At 44.2% G+C, this 19,662-nt stretch overlaps 1 protein-coding gene across 8 annotated transcripts in view; it reads right to left on the reverse strand.

Annotated features, from left to right (window-relative positions):
- The window catches only part of TEAD1 (TEA domain transcription factor 1), a 268,795-nt gene that overhangs the window by 21,617 nt on the left and 227,516 nt on the right, over window positions 1-19,662 (reverse strand). For all 8 annotated transcript variants that reach the window (XM_072794037.1, XM_072794036.1, XM_072794035.1 and 5 more), the window contains one exon: window positions 17,841-18,014. In XM_072794037.1, the coding sequence (XP_072650138.1) occupies window positions 17,841-18,014 (174 nt within the window). The remainder of the gene's footprint in view (window positions 1-17,840; window positions 18,015-19,662) is intronic.

The raw sequence follows: 19,662 nt of genomic DNA on the forward strand, positions 1-19,662 counted from the left end.
CAGGCACAATGCTTTTCCTGCCCTTTTTTCAAATGTTCCACATTTTACTTTATGCACTTCAAAGGCATTAACAATGTAGGCTAATTTGGACACTTAATAGCTGAAGCAAGCACAGAAGTAAACACACTACATAATCAGTCCCTATACACAATTTAAAAATGTTAACAAAGTTCAGAATGGCATTTGCCCCAATGTGATGTGAGCAAAATTGCTGGAAATGCCCACAGCCTCCACGTGCGCACCTCTGAGTTTCCACGCCTAAGCAGCGCCGGTCAAAGCTGCTGTCCCACTGCAGCGGCACGCTGTGTAGACATGACTACACTGGATTCGTTTTTAAGACCCTCTTTTGTCTATTTGACAAAATTATTTGCAGTAATAATCAGCACTCTGTTGCACTGTTTTAGACTTTAACCACACACACACACACACACACACTCCTCAAGCAGTAACAGAATGACAATTGAAGTAACTCAAGTTCTGTTTTCCTGTCTTCGTAAGGACTGTGCTCTCATGGCTCATTTCCTAACCTACTGTATAACCGCAGGAAGCAGCAGGACTGCAGGGCTGCAGCTCACATGGCTCTAGGCACGGACACAAGGCTGAGTCCACGTGTGTTATTAGAGTAACACAATAGTTACTAGAAGTGTGCTAAATTGAAGCACATATACATATATATATATATACACACACACAAAAATAAAGTATGTGCATGTATGAATAAAAAACACTAACTTCAATCATTTAGGACTTAGGCTACAAAAGAAAAAAATCTTTTTAGGAGTGTTTTATCAATGGCATTGTTTAGGCCCATGCGCACATGGTGAGAATAAAAGCGAGAATGATTTTCAGATGGGTTTTGCCACTAACCTTCTCTAAGACCATGGACGTCCTTACTGCCGGCACCTGGGCAGACCATCCCCACCCTCTGACCTTTGGCTCACCACTGTCCCTCAGAATTCTCCCAAATAATTTGTTAGTTTTATTTATTTTTTTGTTTTTTTTTTTATTTTTATTTATTTATGATAGTCACAGAGAGAGAGAGGAGAGAGAGAGGCAGAGACACAGGCAGAGGGAGAAGCAGGCTCCATGCACCGGGAGCCCGATGTGGGATTCGATCCCGGGTCTCCAGGATCACGCCCTGGGCCAAAGGCAGGCGCCAAACCGCTGTGCCACCCAGGGATCCCCTTAGTTAGTTTTAATTGGGAATGGACGACCTGTAGTTTTAACGACAGGAACTATCAAAAATGAGGCTATTAAAATATACACGTTATGAAAACCTGCTCAGAAATTAGGCCACCAAGTTATGAGTTCTAAAGTTATGGAAGTTAACTGTTTTTGTTTTTTTTTTTTTTTTTTACATAAAATCAAAGCCTGACATACGTTCAGAGAAATGCCCAGATCACAGGTTTACAACTCAATTAGTTTTCATACAGCAAACACACCATGTAACCAGCACCCAGGTGAAGAAACAGAAGCCCTCTCACCCATGCTCTCTTCCAGTAATCAGCCCCATAACTCCCAGGGGTGATCTAGAGGCTAAAACACTGTATTTTAGTTCTGTCTGGTGGTTTGAACTTCAAATGGAATCACAGAGTGTGGACTCTGTGTTTAGTTCCATATGCTCAGCACTATAGTGTGTAAGATGCATTCAGGGCTGTATGTAAGCTCATTCACCCTTGTCTGTACAGAGTATTCCACTAAATGAAAAAAATACCACGATCTATGCAGTCTACTACTGATGGGCACTGGCGATGTTTCCAAATGGGACTGATCATGAAGAGTGCTACTCAGTAGGGGTGCCTGGGTGGCTCAGTCAGTTGGGCTTCTGACTCTTGGTTTTGGCTCAAATCATGATCTCAAGGTTGTGAGATCGAGCCCCACATCAGGCTCCATGCTGAGCACAGAGGCTACTTAAGATTCTCTCTCCCTCCCCACCAGCCCCTCTCCCACTCCCCAAAAAAGTGTTACTCTGTACACCCTTGCATATATTTTTGATGAACATATGTATGCATTTCTGTTGGGTGGAAGTTCCCCAGGAGTGGAACCGCTGGGTCACGAGGACCATGCACATTTTAGCTTCCATTTAGATAAGAGGGATAGATGGTTTCATTATTATCTTCCTTTTTTTTTTTTTAACATTTGAGAAAACTTTAATTATTAGTATAAATTTAACAGGTTGGCTTTTAAAAGGCTTCTCAACTAACAGTAAACAACCCATTTGCTATTACAACTGCTCTGCAATTACTCTTGAACATGGAAAATAATCATGTAGCCATCCAACCATATCACAGCTGTTCTTCAGGAATTTTCTAGGAGGAGGTATTGATGTGAAAGATAATCATCTGTCAGCTGAGGATGTTACGATTACCTCCAGAAGGAAATGCATTCTCTGAGCTCCTATGGAGCAAAGGTAATATCAAAGACAGAATTTCTAGCATCGAATCAACAACAAAGGAGGCAAACTCTGTGATGAGCCTTAGATTGGCACTGAGTTCATTACCCACCCTCTTGACTCCTTTTTCCCAACTGAAAACTCAGGGCAAACCTATTTCATACAGTTCTGAAGACAAGCAAATAAAGAATGTGCTGGTATCAGAGGTACGATTTCTGCCCACATCAGCTTTTCTCTGACCACAGGATAGTTTCTAAAAGCAAATTAACATTAAAAAATCCGAGAAACGGTGAAAACCCAGCAAACTTATCTTCCCAACAAATCCTAAATTCAAACCATGTCCTATCCTTTCCTTTGAGGTCAAGTCAGCTTAAAATGGTTATGGGCCAGGCTCTGGAGTTAAACACGCACACGTGTGCGCACACAACAAGTGTGGCTGGGGAGGGGAATTCTAAACAGGCCCTTCTAAGGAGTCTTGCCCATTTTGCTTTAGAACCTAGAGATCCTATATACGAACTGGGTTTAGAGACCAATTCTTTCTCCTACTACCAAATGCAGGAATCCCTTCTACAGTATGCTGACCTGTGCTGCCTTCGGGCTAAATATCTTTAGGTACAGGAAAATCACTGCTTTAAGAAAATACCATGTGCTAGGCAGACTTGTTAGCTCTTTTTCCTGACGTATTAGTTTTCTACTGCTGCTTAACGAATGACCACAAACTAAGTGGCTTAAACCAACACATTTGGGGCACCTGGGTGGCTCAGAGGTTAAGCATCTGCCGTTGCCTAGGTTGTGATCCTGGGGTCCTGGGATCGAGTCCCACATCGGGCTCCCCACAGGGAGCCTGCTTCTCTCTCTGTCTGCGTCTCTGCCTCTCACTGCGTGTCTCTCATGAATAAATAAAAATAAAATCTTAAAATAACCCCCAAACCACAATTTATGATCTTATACTTCTACAGGACACACTTTGACATTGGTCTCCCCAGGGTAAGCTCAGGGTGTGGGCAGCGCTGTGAGCCTCTCCAGAGCTTTTGGGGTGAGGGTGGATCTGCTTTCCTTGCTTCTTCCAGCAGTGGTCTGGAGGCCACCCACGTTCCTTGTCTCTGGGCCCGGCCCCCCATTTTCAGAGCCTGTAAAAGCAGGCGGTGTCCTTCTCTGGCAGCTGCCATCTTTCCCTGGCCCTCCTCTTCTACTTCTAAGGAACCTGGTGATTACCCTGGGTCCACTCAGATAATCCAAGATACTCTCCCTAGCTGCTGATAAGCAACCCGATGCCCCTTTGTGTGCAATGCAATATATTCACAGATCCCATGGCTAAGGTCTTGGAGGTGACTCAGCTACCACACACCTCAAGTTGCAACTGGCTCCCCTGTGACTTGCCCTGAGAGCTCTGCCTCCTGGAATCACGCAGGCCCGAGAACACCTCTGTTGGACAGTTACGCAGTTTTCATGTTTCCTCCTTGCTCTTACCTGTCCTTTCCCCTTCTCACCGACAAGGTTCTTCAGGCCCTATCTGCTTCCCTGGATTCAAGTTCTACGTTTATCTTTTAAAACCCCATCCTGGGATGCCTGGGTGGCTCAGTGGTTGAGCATCTGCCTTTGACTCAGGGCATGATCCTGGAGTTCCGGGATCGAGTCCCACATCGGGCTCCTTGCATGGAGCCTGCTTCTCCCTCTGGTTCTCATGAATGAATAAATAAAATAAATAAATAAATAAACCCCATCTTGATTTCGGATCTCCCTTCCAGCTAATCCAGATATTTGAGAAATCTGACTTTTCCTCTGTATTTACTGTATCCCAGCCATCTGACCGACAGCATGGAGAGTGGTGACTTCTTGGGGTCTCTATCACCTACAGAGAAGACTTGCTTCAAGAAGCCACCAGGGTGATGGGAAGAGATAATGCAGAGGAGACCTAACTGGCAGCCTTTAGCAACAGAACCACCGCTCCTAGTAACTCGGGGAATCCTCGCACCCCAGAACAGATATGGACAGAGCCTCAAGTTACATGGACATAGATGTGACCTCATATAAATGGGGTTCCTAATTCATTATCAAAACCAGTCTCCACAGAGCCAGTCTGAGCTGAGCCTCAGTGCACAAGGATCCAGCATGCAGGACAGCTACAACGATGGCTTTTCCCAAAGAGCAAAATCAGCACTTCTTCTAATCTGTGAGCTTACGATCTGTCTTAAGCTTTGAGTCTAACAGCTCAACAAGCACCAAATTGCCATCTTTCCCACAAAGAGATGATTAGAGAGGTTACAGAATTCTGGAAATTAAAAAAAAAAAAGGCAATTGTTAATAAATGTGTATTGAATCAATTAAGAACTTCAGGGTCTGCTGGTGGGCAAGTCCTGCAAAGCGATACGAGGTCAAAGTAGAAGCAGGTCACAGTGCCGGGCAGACAAAGCTGACTGCATCAGACAGCAAAGAAACAAGAACGACAAAAAAAGGAAGCCTCACACTTTCCCGAAACTTTCTCTTAAATAAACATCCTCGTCTCATACTCCTCAAATGCAGCCGAAACACTTAAGTCACCAGACAGTTCTCTGGATTTGTGTCTCATTACCTCTCATTCCGCTAGCCCGTTTATTCACGTGTCTGTTCTACTGTTTATGTTTCTGAAATTTGAAATAAAAAAGCAAGATACTTCAAAGATATGATCCTTCCCATTTTATGAGTGAGGGAAAATGAGGCTGAGCCCTGTTAAGTAGGATGCAGAGTCCTCGAAGGGGAGGGCTGGGCCAGGGGGCCACGGGTGCAGAGCCCAGGGCTCTGGAAACCTGGCTCCAGGTGGCTGAAGGACCAGGAGATGAACACTAGAGCTGCCAAGTGGAGACCCAAGGGCACAGCTCACCCAGGAGTGGCGCTAGGCTGCTTCGGAGGGAAGAATCCTGCTGGGGGGACAGGGAGGAAGCAGGGGAGGGGGCAGGGGCACCAGGTTAGGGAAAGAGGCGGCAGCTGGTCACTCCATTCCCACCCAGACCCCCCCTTCCACTCCCCAGGGCTTGGAAGAACTGGGTGGGAATGGCTCCGTTGCAAAAATGAAAACATCAAGAGGACTGTCCCCTCATAAGAGACAGTCCTAATAGGCACTGATGGATGCAAGGAGACGCTGGCATTTTCAAACCGCCACTTTGAACCTCTCCTCTTCATCCTCTCTGAGCCATGATCAAAGGCCCAAGATTTCAAATTGTGAAGCAATTTTTTCCAATGGCAGCATCTGGCTCCTTGGCAGGCGGCACTGGGAGCCGGGCCCTGCAGTGGGCGGCTGGCCAGGCCTGCCACATGGCCAGGCTCGGCCAGGCAGGGCACCACGTGGGCCTGCAGCTGCTCCCGCGGGCGCCAAAGGACAATCGGTCTGCACTGGGCAATAAGCCGGCGGGCAGAAGTAGCCCAGGAGGCAGTGCTGGGGGGGCCCCCCTGGTTGTGGGGGGGGGAGGGCAGGCGTGAGGATGCAGGCTGCTCTCAAACCCTCCGGCCTGACTCATTTGCATGCATCTGCCCCCTGGCCCACCCCCTTGGCATCAGTGGATTGAGTTGGGGGATCGCTGGGATGACCCTGGGACACCTCCCCGACAAGGCAACCTGCACTGGGGGAGAGTGATGAAGCTGACCTCGGGGAAGCAAGTCTTTAATACGTTCCCCTCAGACCATTGCACCCTTGCCCAACACAACGGGACAGCAGCTGTAGGGTTCCTGCCACAGCTGTTTTAAATAAGAATAATAGGAATAAACTCAGCCTGGCTCTTCAAGTTACTTTCCACTAATTATGGCATATATTTACATCTACAAAATAGAAGATTTAAAAAAACACCACCAAGAGCCCCTTTATTGTGCAGATTGGCACCCCTATTTGAATTTCATAAACATTTAGTACTTCAAAGAATCTTAAAAGCTTGCTTTAATTACAATATGCACTGCTTGAAAGGCTGGCTGTTTGCATTGCAAATTCCTACAAATACCAGCATTCATTTAAAAAAAATTCAATTAATATCACCCACACAACTTCAGGTAACTGCCACTGGTGACTTCACACAGTAGCTGGGATGAAAGAGCCAAGGTCTCAGCTCCAAGTACAAAGCAGCTGCATAGGGCAGTTCTTGCCAATGGAGGCGGTTAATGAGTCCTGGGCTCCCAGCTGAGCTAGCCCTGCACACATCACATTCTTCAGGTGTGTGAACACTGGCCAGAGACCACCCTTTCCAAGATGGAAAAAGGACCTTTTTCTGGTCTGGAGTTTTTGTGCAAAAAAGAGTCCTTTATGGAATGACAACAAATCAATTAACAAGTGTAGAGTTGCCAAATAAAATACAAGACACCCAGTTACATTTGATTTTTAGGTAAGAAACTTTTTTATTATCTGTGTCTGAAAGACTGCACGGGACACATGTGCACTTAAGTGTATGTTGTTTACCTGAAATTAAAATGTGACTGGGTGACTGTATTTTTATTTGCTAAATCTGGCACCTCTACTGGCAAGTCATGTTTACCAAAAAGAATAATAAAAATTGGGACTTACTCTTAAATCTCATTGCTGTAAAAAGACATTTTCTGCTCACGATATTTTAAGTAAGAAAAACATTAAATCTCACAACTGACAGCCCACTGACAAGTCCTTGAGACAGGCAGAGTGATCTTCCTCTAGAAATTTAAATGCCTTGAGGATAATAGTTTGCTAAGGGCAAAAGCAATCTTGGCTTAATGTTATCCTGACCTCCAGGATCCTATAAACCTACTTTAACACGTAAAAATTCCTTTGGGAAGTTCCCATATCTCTACCCCACCCCCACCCCCCAAGCTATATGTTAGCAATCATCCTCAAGCATATGGCCCACTGATATACATTTGAAGGGCCTCATGGCTAAGGCCCAACAGCTAGCCCTCAAGGTCCTGCAAACCTTGCTTCCAAATTTCCTTAGAGATTTTGACTATCCCTAACCCCTTTGCAACTTGAAAGGTTCTAATTGGCCACCCCCTCATAACCTCAATGCGATTCTTTCTGCCCACAGGTACTACCCCCGTGATTTAAGAGAGCCACCCTACTTGGGGTGCCTGGGTGGCTCAGTCAGTTTGGTGTCTGACTCTTGGTTTCAGCTCAGGTCATGATCTCAGGGTCATGGGATCGAGCCTCACATCAGGCTTCATGCTCAGCAAGGAGTCTGCTTGAGATTCTCTCACTCTTCCTCTGCCCCTCCTCCTGCTCATGCGGTCTCTTTCTTTCTCTCAAATAAATGAGATCTTAAACAAAAACAAAACTGAGTATGTCTCAAGGATTCTTTCTTGACTGTTCACTCTGAACCCCAACATTTTCACATCAGAATATAATTCTTTTTAGTAAAATCAAATAATGTACAATGTTTGTAGATGCATGTAAAAACTCCAGAAGGATACATGGCTGTGGGGAAACTTCACTTTTCTTTTATGGTCTTTTGATCTCCTTGGACTAGTTATAATAAGCTTATATTGCTTTTGTAATGTAAAAAGTAAATTAAAATAGGGTGGGAGGTTGGATGTACTCTGGATCTCCACTTGCACAGTGGGGAGGGATTTCATATATCACCAAGGGCCTGGGTCTCATTTTAGACAATTGACCAAGACCCCTGAGAGGTTTATGACTATGTCCAAATAAGTCACTTATTTCTTACAAAACCAGGTCTGGAGATGAGAACACCGTGACACCGACACCTTAGTTCTTTCCTTCTCGGGTTTTTTTTGAGGTACAGTTGCAGAGAAGCTAATTGTGCCACCATCAACAGGGCAAATACTGGGGTGTGCAAATGCATCATGCGTTTGCCTGCCCCTGGACCTTCTGGTTAGCAGTAGCTCTTGGGAGGACAGGGGCTTAGCATCTCAGCCTGTAACCTTGGGGTGTGGAGTTCAACATCCTCGTGCAGGAAAGGATGGACTCCTGAGCTGGGCTGTGTGAGCAACCACTTGAGCCAGATGACCCAGGTCAGAAAGCATTAGAGGAACAGCTCTCAGACGGGATCTCGCAAGAGGTTAAGGAACTTCTAATTTACTTTCTGCCTAGATGTCCTTAAGTGTTCAAGTTAAAAAAAAAAAAAGTATCCATAGTGACTGAGGTTAAGGGATTGGGGGAAAAGCAGAGCGAGCTTCTGCTCCTACTTTCTAGGCTGTCCTATTCTGCCTTATATTTTCAGGTGGATTCAGTAAGTCTTTTAAGTAGAGGAATGGCAACAGAGATCAAGGTTTCCGCCTCATCTCTCGTTGTTCTCCAAGTTCTAGAAGACCTTCAATGCCTCCCAGTAGGATTCCTTGTCTCTGAACAAAAGTCTACGTCCCCTGAACTCCTTCCCACTCCCCTTCCACTGACCAAATTCTTTTAAGATTCTGCTCAAATGCTATGTCTTTGTAAGGCCTCTGGAATGTTCGCAGGCAAAAAGGGTTCCTTCTACCTCTGTGCTTCCACCTTTCCGACACAACTCCTATCCCATGGTGCTGTCACTCACCTGCCATCCCATACCAGACCCTAAGGTGTGCCTCTTACTCTGGTCTGTTTTCCCAGGTCTCTAGGATCAGTGTAGAGTTCACTGAATGTTGACTAAATGACTCACCAGGGTGTATATGTTTATTACTTAATGCAAATGCAAAAACTATTTCTAAGAGAACATAACAAACTCCAGAGATGGCCTGGAAAAGCTCTGGTGTGCATCTCTCAAGGTGTCCTCCCTGGCTTCAGTACATTCCTTTAGAAGCATCCCTCAATAAACTATCAGATGCTTCCTCTACTGGCATGTGATGTCTGTGCTGGCTACCTGGCAGGTGTGTCATAGCCCCTGATGTATAGCACTTTATCTAGGTGTAGGGAAGGAAATAAAATGACCTTTCAGCCAACAGATTTTTTTTTTAAAACTGTTAAAAATCCGCTATATGCACTGCACTGCTGGAGATGCAAAAGTTACAGATGGGATTCCTGCTTCCTGGGAGTGTGGGGGTGGTGGGCCTACAAAGTCCTATCCCTGTGCAATAGGGGAAAGGAAAACAGGAAGGAAGCAACAATAGACAGCAAAGCAAAAAATGCTAACAAGCTTCAGGTAGTTTTCTTAGGAAATCAAACCAAAATGGAAGCATGTGCAGGTTCATGGACTCCCCTTATCCACATGCCCTTCCCCCCATGAAGTATCAGAACCTGCCTTTAAGAGATAGTTTTTAAAAAAAACAGACCACTGGTAAAAATGATCACAGAACACCCACGATATATTATTATGTATTAGCCTCATAAATACCTCTGAACATAGTGGTTTTACTTGCTAATCTTCCTTCCATCTACGTCATGCCACCACTCGATACTGCTCTTGTAATTTCAGGACTTAACACTATTTTGAGATGAGACGGAAGTACAGAGACATGAAAGGCTTGTTGAACTGAGAAGCCCTTCCCTTGCTGATAGCAGCTTAGGACGTGTGGGGAGCAAATCACTCCATTTTGCTAACTTCCTTTTCCACGAATAGCAACGGGCGGGTTTGGTTCCAAATGATAGACTCAAGTCTACAACTCCAATCAAAATCATGCTGAATCCAATTAGACACAGGCTGCCACTCTGGAGGGGGCCATTCGGGCAGCTTCCATGTGCATCCGGTGTCTCTTCTTACATAAAGCCCAGTTGTTTTATTTATAGCGCCTGTCATTTTGTCCAACAAATGTGATTTAATTCCTACCAAGATAAAAGAATCTTCTAAAGGCTGCTGTCCTCTTTCCAGATAACTAGCCTTCCCTCACTCTGTTTTATACGATCTTCTCACAACTGCTCTAGTTAGTAAAACTAGCCTTTCGTTTTCTTCCCCTAGAAAAATAAGGTAAAGAAAGTTGAACAACTATACATGTATTTATTGTTGGGTGCCTGGGTGGTTCAGTTGGTTAAGCATCTGCCTTTAACTCAGATGATGATCTCAGGGTCCTGGGATGGAGTCCCATATCGGGCTCCCTGCTCAGTGGGGAGCCTGCCTCTCCCTCTGCTTCGTCTTCTCCCCCCTGCTCCGCTTGTGCTCTCTCACTTTCGCTCTCAAATAAATACAATCTTTAAAAACAAATATAAACATATTTATCGTTAATTGCTTAGACAAATGATCATCATCTCAAGAATTTTAAAAAGCAAAACATTATGATTAACCACAGGGCAATATCATATTATGCTGGTTTCTAAAATACCATTAATTCAATAATAATTTGAAAGGAAAAAAGAAACATTATATAAGTGCATATAAAATCATCTTTAACAATAGAATCCATAACCAATTTCATTTCCACATTACTTAAATATTCCAATCAAAGTTTTAAGACTAAGTCTTCATCATGCTATTCTTCTAAATCGTTTTTATCTATAAGGTTTTAAGTAACATGCTAGTAACATGTCTTTCTTTGAGCCAAACTTGACAGTTTTCAACACCCCGGTAGGACAGAGCAGAATTTTTTGAGGCTCCTTCAAAAATATTAGTTTCACTGTGTTTCTTATTTGGTTAAACCCATTAATTCTGTTTATTTCCTTCAGTAAACCACATGTGGCTGGAAATGAACTTCTCTTGAAAGTCAGCTGCAAGTGGGACTTGGGTTTCTGTCTTTTAGGATTCATGATGGAATCATACCCGCACCTTGTCTAGCTTTGGGAATCCTGTGGTCAATACCAAGACAGTTGGCATTTTACCTTAAATTAGCTGCTTCATGTGCCATATCGCTGGCAACCCATGTGCGTGAATCTCAGGGCTGAAATGGAGCAGGACTCTGCTTGCAGGTGGACCTCTTCTATCCTTAGGGCCTACACAGCACCTGATGGATCACCATCTTAGAAGAAAAAAAGTCTGGTTCTCTGCTAATGCAAGTCTGCCTCATTTATCACAAATCTGGTTCCACACATGCCTCCTCGATCATTAACTTTAATGCTAGCTTTTCTGAGATGTTTTAAGTAGGAATTCAAACTTAAGCTAAAATGTGCACTAGTCGTCTATAGTACTACTAGTGCAAATAACTAAGGTGATGGGAGGTTGGGGTGGTGGTGGTGAGATGCCTTCAATGTTGGCTCAGGTCCCAAAGGGCAGGTGATGAAAACCTCATCTCTGGAGGGGCCAGCATCGTGCTTATGGCGTCTGCTCTAAGCAGCATCCTATTTCTAGAACTGTTGAGATGGGAACGTGTGTATGTCTTAGAATTGAGGGAAAACCAGGGCACCTGGGTGGCTCAGCCAGTTAAGCGTCTGCCTTCGGCTCAGGTCATGACCCTGGGGTCCTGGGGTAGAACCCAGCATCCGGCTCCCTGCTTGGTGGGGAGCCTGCTTCGCCCTCTCCCTCTGCCTGCTGTCTGCCTACTTGTGCTCTCTCTCTCTCTCTCTCTCTCCCTATCAAATAAATAAGTTTTCTTCTTTTTAAAAAAAAGATTGAGGGAAAATAGTACATTCAACCTTATTAATAGTTTCTATAGAGAATGAGAAAAAATTAAAATCTTTGAGTAGAAAGAGAGATGAAGAGGGATTCAAAAAGCAAAGTGACAAGAGAAAATTGTTTTGTCTTATATCATGGCACGCCAGGCTCTGAGGATGCTGGCTCTACTTACTCAGTGCTTGACGACCTTAGAAAAATCAGCGTGGTTATTTACACATGCACACACATATGTAAAGTATTATGATCAATACTTAATAAAATAAGAATGGCTAAATTAGGATATACCCAGTAAATAGGACATCACATAGTCATTAAAAATGGTGATTGGCGATACAGTGGCATATGGCCACACGGAAGGGTGTCTGATAGGGAAGAAAAGCAGGATACCAGGTTTAATGCATTCTTCATTCAAGCTACATAAACATGGATTATATTTGTGGTGCATTTAGGAATGAATTAAAAATTATACATTTCCAAGACTGTCTAGAATATTATGTTGCTTTTGTAATCATAATGTAAAGATGATGCCGCTCCCCTAGTCCCCCCTGCAAAGGTAGCGAATAGTGCTGTATGGATCTTTCTAGTAAGTCTCAGGATCTGACATGCACTTGCTGGTAGCCACAGTCTGTTCCCTGTAAGCCCCCACGTAAATGGACGCCAGGGCATCCCATGATGGCAGGACTTCAGGAAGAAACTGGTCTGCTTCCCTTTGGTTATCATCACTGGCTTCCAGGGAGGAGGACAGGTCAGGGGATGGGCTAGGGAGCTGTGCATGCTCCCTGCAGAGGCCATACACAGATTTCACGGAAAGGGCACAGATTCCAGAGTCCAGCTGACCCGGCATTGATTAGCTGTGTGACTTTGCAGAAGTCACTCTGCCTCTCCGTGACTCGATTTCTTCACGTGTAAAGTGGGAATAACCACATGTGCCTCACAAAGATTAAATAATAATCAAGTATGTGCCTATGCCTGGTGGAGTGCCTGGCTCAAAAAAGACTCATTAAGTCATGTTCAACTATTGAAAAAGAGAGAAGCCCCTTCCTCCCATTTCCACAAAATCCTTTTTCTTCTCTTTGTAATTAAATATTTAAAAAAATTTTTTAGGTGTAGGATTAAGATGCACAAGAGTGAATGACAAGTAGGCAGGAAAGAAGAGAAAGGAAATAATCAGGAGATGGTCATGAAAAGAAAAACAGAGAAGGCAAAAGGCAAATAAAGCCACTGTAACACTTAGTAAGAAGAATCCAAATATTCTCTTGGCTCAAAAATTGTTAAAACCACTGACTGCTGACATCAAATGCTGATTCTTTGTCTTCCTAATTCTTCCACCTACCTGTGCTGTCCATACAAGTGAAGACCTAGGTGCAAAGTACCTCAAGATACTTGAAGGCACCTGAGCTCATCTAATGCACCTCACCTGTACCTTGCATCTTGGCGCTCTCGCTAGCCAGCCCCTTGTCTACAACGCTGTCACCTCTCCCTACCCTCATACTGGCAGCCCTAGTGGTTGAAGGGACTGTTGACTGACCCTTAATATCTCACTGATGGGAAGGTAAAATGGTAGAAACTGCTTAAGAAAGCAGCATGGCAGGCAGCCCGGTGGCTCAGCGGTTTAGCGCCACCTTCAGCCCAGGGCCTGATCCTGGAGACCCGGGATCGAGTCCCACGTCGGGCTCCCTGCATGGAGCCTGCTTCTCCGTCTGCCTGTGTCTCTGCCTCTCTCTCTCTCTCTCTCTCTCATGAATAAATAAATAAAATCTTAAAAAGAAAAGAAAAGAAAACAGCATGGCAGTTTCTTAAATCAAACATGGAGCCACCGTGGGACCCAGACATTCCACACCTATGGAAAAATGCCAAGAAAAGATGCTGCAAAATGAAACCGTATGTCCACACAAAGACTTGTACACAAAGACTTGATAGCAGAATTGATCAAAAGCCTCAAGTGGAAACAATCCCCAACTCGATCAATTAGTGAATGGATAAGCAAAACGTGGTATTGTCCATAGGACAGGCTCGTCCTAGGAAATAGAAAGGAGCTAAGTAGTGGCATGCTGGAACATGGATGGGGCACCCACACTGGCATCCTCGCCTCTGCTAGTCATTTATGTGTCGGGGCCCGAGGCCCCGGGGGCCAGTCTTCCACCCTGAGAACAGTGCACTGACCACTACTTGGTGCGCCACCATGCCGCTGACCTCGAAGTGCAGGTGCTGGGGGTAGCACTCAGTACTTCCTCCACGGCAACCGCCTGACCTTGTCTGGCCTGGCTGAGCCAGGCTGAAGTGGCTGATGTTCTGAAAACAGTTTCAGGAACAATCATATGAGCAAAGGAAGACAACCCAGAGACTTCAAGGCACTTTGAGACCGAGGAAAACGAGGGAAGAATAAAGAATGGGTGTAGGATCTCTGTTGAAATTTATGGAATTCACACAGAAACAAGAATTCTGATTTTGTTACCTGCTGATAACAAAAAATATTTCAAAGGGAGTTTTAAACCTACTTAAGAAACACCTGCTGGAAACACCTGATACCCAAGATAGGTGTTTTAAATATAATTTATTCTCACTAAGGCAGTAGAGGAAGCCAATGAGATTTTAAGTTGCAGCAAATTGTAAATGTAATTCGAATGGCCTTTCTTCATTTAACGTTGTTGCAACTGAATGTCTTTAGAAAGGTTAAGTACTGCTCACAATTATACTGAGGGAGGAAAGTCGTCTACCACATTCATAGAAGTGCTCTATTTTAATCTTGCAAATGTTAATAAGTTTATATGTAATCTCAGGGCGGTTATTTCTAAATTTGGACATTTCACACTAGTGACCACACTCTAGACCACACATCTAGACCTCACTACTTGGGGATCTATGACCAAAAGGCACCATCACTGAAAGCGTTGATTAAAATTATCCCAAACGAAATGGAAAATTTGGGAAGCAAAAACAAGAACAGCTTTCTAAGGACTTTCTCTTCTGCTTTATATCCAAATAATATGCTAATTATAAGAAATCTTATTATCATTAAAAACCAATACCGTTTCATTTGAAAGTGCTGAAAATGGCTTCCTTTCATCATATCCTATAATTACTGATTAATTATAATTAACCTGAGTAGAACGGCCTCTTTTTATATCCTTCACAATAGTGGCTCTCAAACTTTTTGATCTCAGGACCCCTTTCTGCTCTTAAAATTGATTGAGGTCCTCAAAGAGCTTTTGTTTCTGTAAGTTACATCTAGCTACACTTTCTGTAGTGGAAATTTAAAGTGAGAACATTTAAAACATATTTATTATCTGCTTAAAAAAATAAACTCATTATATCTTTTTCTTTTTTAATTAGACATACCTATATTTTCAAAAACGAAAGAAAAATTGAAAGGGTAGTACTGTTTTACACTTTGGAAATACATTTAATGTGTGCCTTCATGGAAAATACCTAGATTCTCAAGCATGCTTCTACATTGTTTGCCATGATGTGCTGTTTTGGTTCAAGTATACAAAAAAAAAAAAAAAAGAAAAAAGAAAGAAAGAAGAAAGAAAAAAAGAAATCCAGCCTAACACAAATCTGGAACTAGAAAAGGGAAGAGTATTTTAACAGGCTTTTCAGATAATTGTGGTCATTTTTCTGTAATACTATACCAAAATTTAACAAGTGACAGTTTCTTAAAAATTAGCTGCAGTGTGGAATCTGAAACCGTTATCAATGAACTTTTCATACTCTAGTCCATGAAAATCCACTGGTTTATCTCATACAATATCAAAAAAATATATCACTTTTGTTAATATGGCTGTGGGTCTCACCAGAAAAATCTGTTAAGTACTGGGAAGCTGTTGGGGCACCTGGGTGGCTCAGGGGTTGAGCTTCTGCCTTTGGCTCAGGTTGTGATCCCAGGGTCCCTGTATCGAGTCCTGCATCGAGTTCCCTGTGTCTCTGCCTCTCTCTGTTTCTCTCATGAATAAATACATAAAATCTTTAGGGAAAAAAAAAAAAAAAGTACTGGGAAGCTATCAAGTTCATGGAGGTGGATACAAGTTTTCCAAAGCTCTTATTTTTACTAGAAAGCTGGAATTTTTCCTTTGGTAATAAATACTGTCAGTTGTTTTCCTTGAAGTGGCAGGCAGGCAGGCTCAGTGTATTCATTTGCAATGTGTATTCTAGGTTCAAGATGTAATAAAATTTATAGAAGACCTTCTTGGTGTAACCAGTTCTCTTTTTAAAAACTGTGTGTGCAGACCAGCTGGATGAAGCCAAAGCTTCAGCGTTTTACCCTACTGCTTCTGAACTATCAGTGTGCCTATCAGCAGTATTCACACGCTCAGTGTCACAGTGCAAATAGCTCTGGCCTTCTCAGCCCATTGAAAGGATATCGATGAACTCCCTGGGAGTCCGCAGGCCATACCTTGAAACCTGCTGTGTTACCACATAATAACTGACCTCCAACCACCATTCTAATCACTAGTGGCAGCCCCCAATTTAGAAAGGTCTTCTTGCTTGTTCAGGTTATCCATGTATATTACCTGTCCCAAGAACATTAATATAAGTAGAAGGCTATTTTCACAATCCTAATTCAATACAGAATCATGAAAAATGAAATCTAGTTATCATGTAAGGACACAAGAAACTAAACAAACTAAATTTACTATGTAAATTCTCCAAGAAATTTAAAACATTTTCCTTAATTTATCCACTTATGTCCCCATTTGTTGGGCTGTTTCGTGAAGGTGTTTGCTCAGTATTGGAGAATCCTCAGTGAACAGATGGACGGAAAGACACCCCCTCTCTCCTCCATGGGATAGGGTTCACAGGGTGTGAAGCAGTCAGGAAAAAAGAGCGGAGGCGCTACAGCCAAACTCATCTAATAAGAGGCCCAGGGTCCCCACCCTACAAGTAGCCTGTCCTTTGTCATCTCCGAGTCTGTTTTCTTAGCTGGACAGGAGGCAAATTCCACTTCACACTGTGAGGACTGGAGGAAGTGCCAGAAAGCATTATTAGCACAGCCCCCAGCAGGTATTCAGTAAATGGGAGCCACTATTAGGAGTAAGGTGCCCCGGGGCCAGTCCGGGTCTAGAGGGGGCGTGGGACACACACCCAAGTAATTATGACTCAGCATGGGATCTGATTAACAAAATGTGCTGGGAGTAAGAGGAAAATCAATGATCTGCCTGCTCCAAGGGAGGAAGGTGCTGTCATAAAGGAGCCACCATCTCAGGGAAGTGTCCCTGCAGGAGGGCAGAGAAGGTACAGAGTCCATCAGACACAGAGCAGCCAGGCACAGGGCAGACGGAAGGAAAGCACCCTGGAACCAGCTCACTTTGGGCCTCCAGTGCCACACTAAGGAGTGCAAATATTGGAGGAGATTTTCTAGAGACTGAAGAGGACGTATAAACACTCATTGCTAACGGGTCATCTGGTGTCCTGCTGCCTTGGTGTCCTCACCCCCACTAGGCACATGTCCTCCGCATGCCTGAGACCTGTTAGCAGTCCCCAGGCCTGGGCCTGACTAGTGTAGAAAGAACAGAAGCCAAGCTCCCCTCCAAGGCCGTGGGACAGCAGCAAGCCCCAGCACCAGGGGGAACCGGGCCTTGTGGTTTTAAAGCACAAAGGAGGCAGCACCTTGGGCAAAGCCGTCTTGCATTCTCTCTGCCACTTTTAAAATCCTGAAGCAGGAAATTTGATCTTCATTCATCCCAGCCCTGTTCTGCCTCAGGTCCCGTGCTCCAGTGGAATTTCATAGATCGCCTCGCTCAATGGAGCAAGAACAGAAAGAAGGTCCAGGGCCCCCGTGTTTTCCAGCATAACTCCAGTCACCTGTGAGGTCTCCGGCCTGGCACACGTGGGCCCTGAAGCCCACAGTGGCCTCCCGTCTCTCTTGTTCTTTGGCAGGGACACCAAACGCTGCTTGGTGGCACCTGTGCCCAGGGACAACTCAAGGCCAGGGCGAGCACAGCCCCCCAAGGGCAGGCTGGTGTGACGCCCAGCTGTGCTGCTCCGCACCCACCAACAGGATGCAACCGTGCAGAAGAAACCCACCACCACCACAGCCATGTCTTACTCACCCAGAATTTTACGAGGAAGAAGGCATTTTGAGGGCCTTTTCCAAACAGTTCCTTTAAGCCACCTTTCTTTTCAGGAAATTTGTCATAAATCTGACGAATGTCCACTGATTCGAGCAATGGGTCACTGTAAGAATGGTTGGCATGCCCAATGTGCACGAAGAGGTGTTTGTTGTACTGTAAGAAACCAACAGAAACATTCCCATTACAAACCCTTTGGTCAACCTGGGGCACATTTATCTTGAACTGGAAGAGCAGTAGTCCCAAAATCCCGGAATCATGCCTTGAATGGCCTAGGGTCTGTGCCTTTGAAAAGACGGAGACGGTAAGGAAAGCCATTATAGCTCAGGGTTAAAACCATCAGTTTAAGGGCATCTATTTTCCCTAAAAAAGCGTTTTTGTAGACAGTAGTAAAAGCTGAAGTTACCCGACTACCAAACCAAGAAACTGTTCTATCACCAAGTGTCACCTGACTCAACTGAAAATGACAGCAACACCCTTTGGAGCCCAAGAGTTACAGTTAAGCCCAATGAGGAGTAGGTGTTTGGTCAACTAACACCGTCACTCAGAATGTACTTCTTGCTCCAGCTCCGCTAGCAACAGCACAGATGGAGTGCTCTGGGCAATGGTACCCACCAACTTCCTCCAATACGAGTCAGAGTGCTGAGCCTCTTTCTCACCAGTTCCCTTGGTAACCAGTCCAAAGCTTCTGCATAGGGGCTGGTCAGTACATGGTTGTCACTGCAAAGTTAGGGTCGGGAGTACAGCTCATAGAGAGGATTTGTGGTACGAGGTTATATGGGGCCAGTCATCAGAGAACACAGGTCACTCATTCACAAACCAACCAGTCAACCAATCAAAATCCTGTTAAGTCATTTAAACTTATGAAAGAGACCCTTTTTTCTCTTGCTTTGGTATAAAACATGGTAACTGGACCACAAAGGAGTTATCCAAACCAATGGTTCTCAAGGAACATTTAAAAATCACCAATGCCTGGGGCCATCCAGACTAACGTGGAATCCCAGAAAATGAGGTCAGGCATCAGTAATTTTTAATGAGCATTAAATGAATTCCAGTATGAGCCAGGTTTGAGAAATGGCCTACACTTTCTACCCCAGGACCTCCATGCCTGCCTCCTGGGCTGAGAAGACTGTAACATCAGCCTAATAGGACACAGAGACATCTGGGGGTGCTGGTGTTGCAGGGAGATTAGAACCCATCAGGGCTCATACAAGAAATTCCATGTCCCTACTCCCCTGGCAGTCCCTATTTACTTTTCAATTTTAAATGGATATTTTTCTCCAGCTACAGTCATTCAGAGTACTGACTCCATTAAAATGAGAAATCCTCCCCAAAAAGAAGGCTTGGTCGAAGTGCTTACTAGAAGAGTACTGTATCCTGGGTAAGAGTACGGGGTCTGGACTCTGCCTGCTCGAGCACAAAATACTGTGCCCACTGAAAATGAGCTAAGACATTGGGTGAGTTCCTCCCCGGTCTGTAAAATGAGGAAAGTGCTAACCTCTGCTTCCTACGAGTGCTACGAGGTTTAAATGAGAAATTGCATATAAGGAGGTTACTAGAGTTCACAGATTCAATGAATAGTAAATGATAAATGCCAGCTATTATTGTTGTTTTATAAAACCCCCTCCTTTAAGATTCACAGTGGGTATTAGCATAATTAAAAAACATTTTTTAACTTGGTATAACTTGAAGTTTCCTAAACTCACATGGTCATGAAACCCCATAAATGTTTCCTGAAGAAATGCTGGTTTAAATCCATGACTTGCTATGCAGGCATTGGCTCTGGCTACAGGACCAAAGGGCA

This window comes from Canis lupus, chromosome 23 (assembly GCF_048164855.1).
Source record: "Canis lupus baileyi chromosome 23, mCanLup2.hap1, whole genome shotgun sequence".
NCBI lineage: Eukaryota > Metazoa > Chordata > Mammalia > Carnivora > Canidae > Canis > Canis lupus.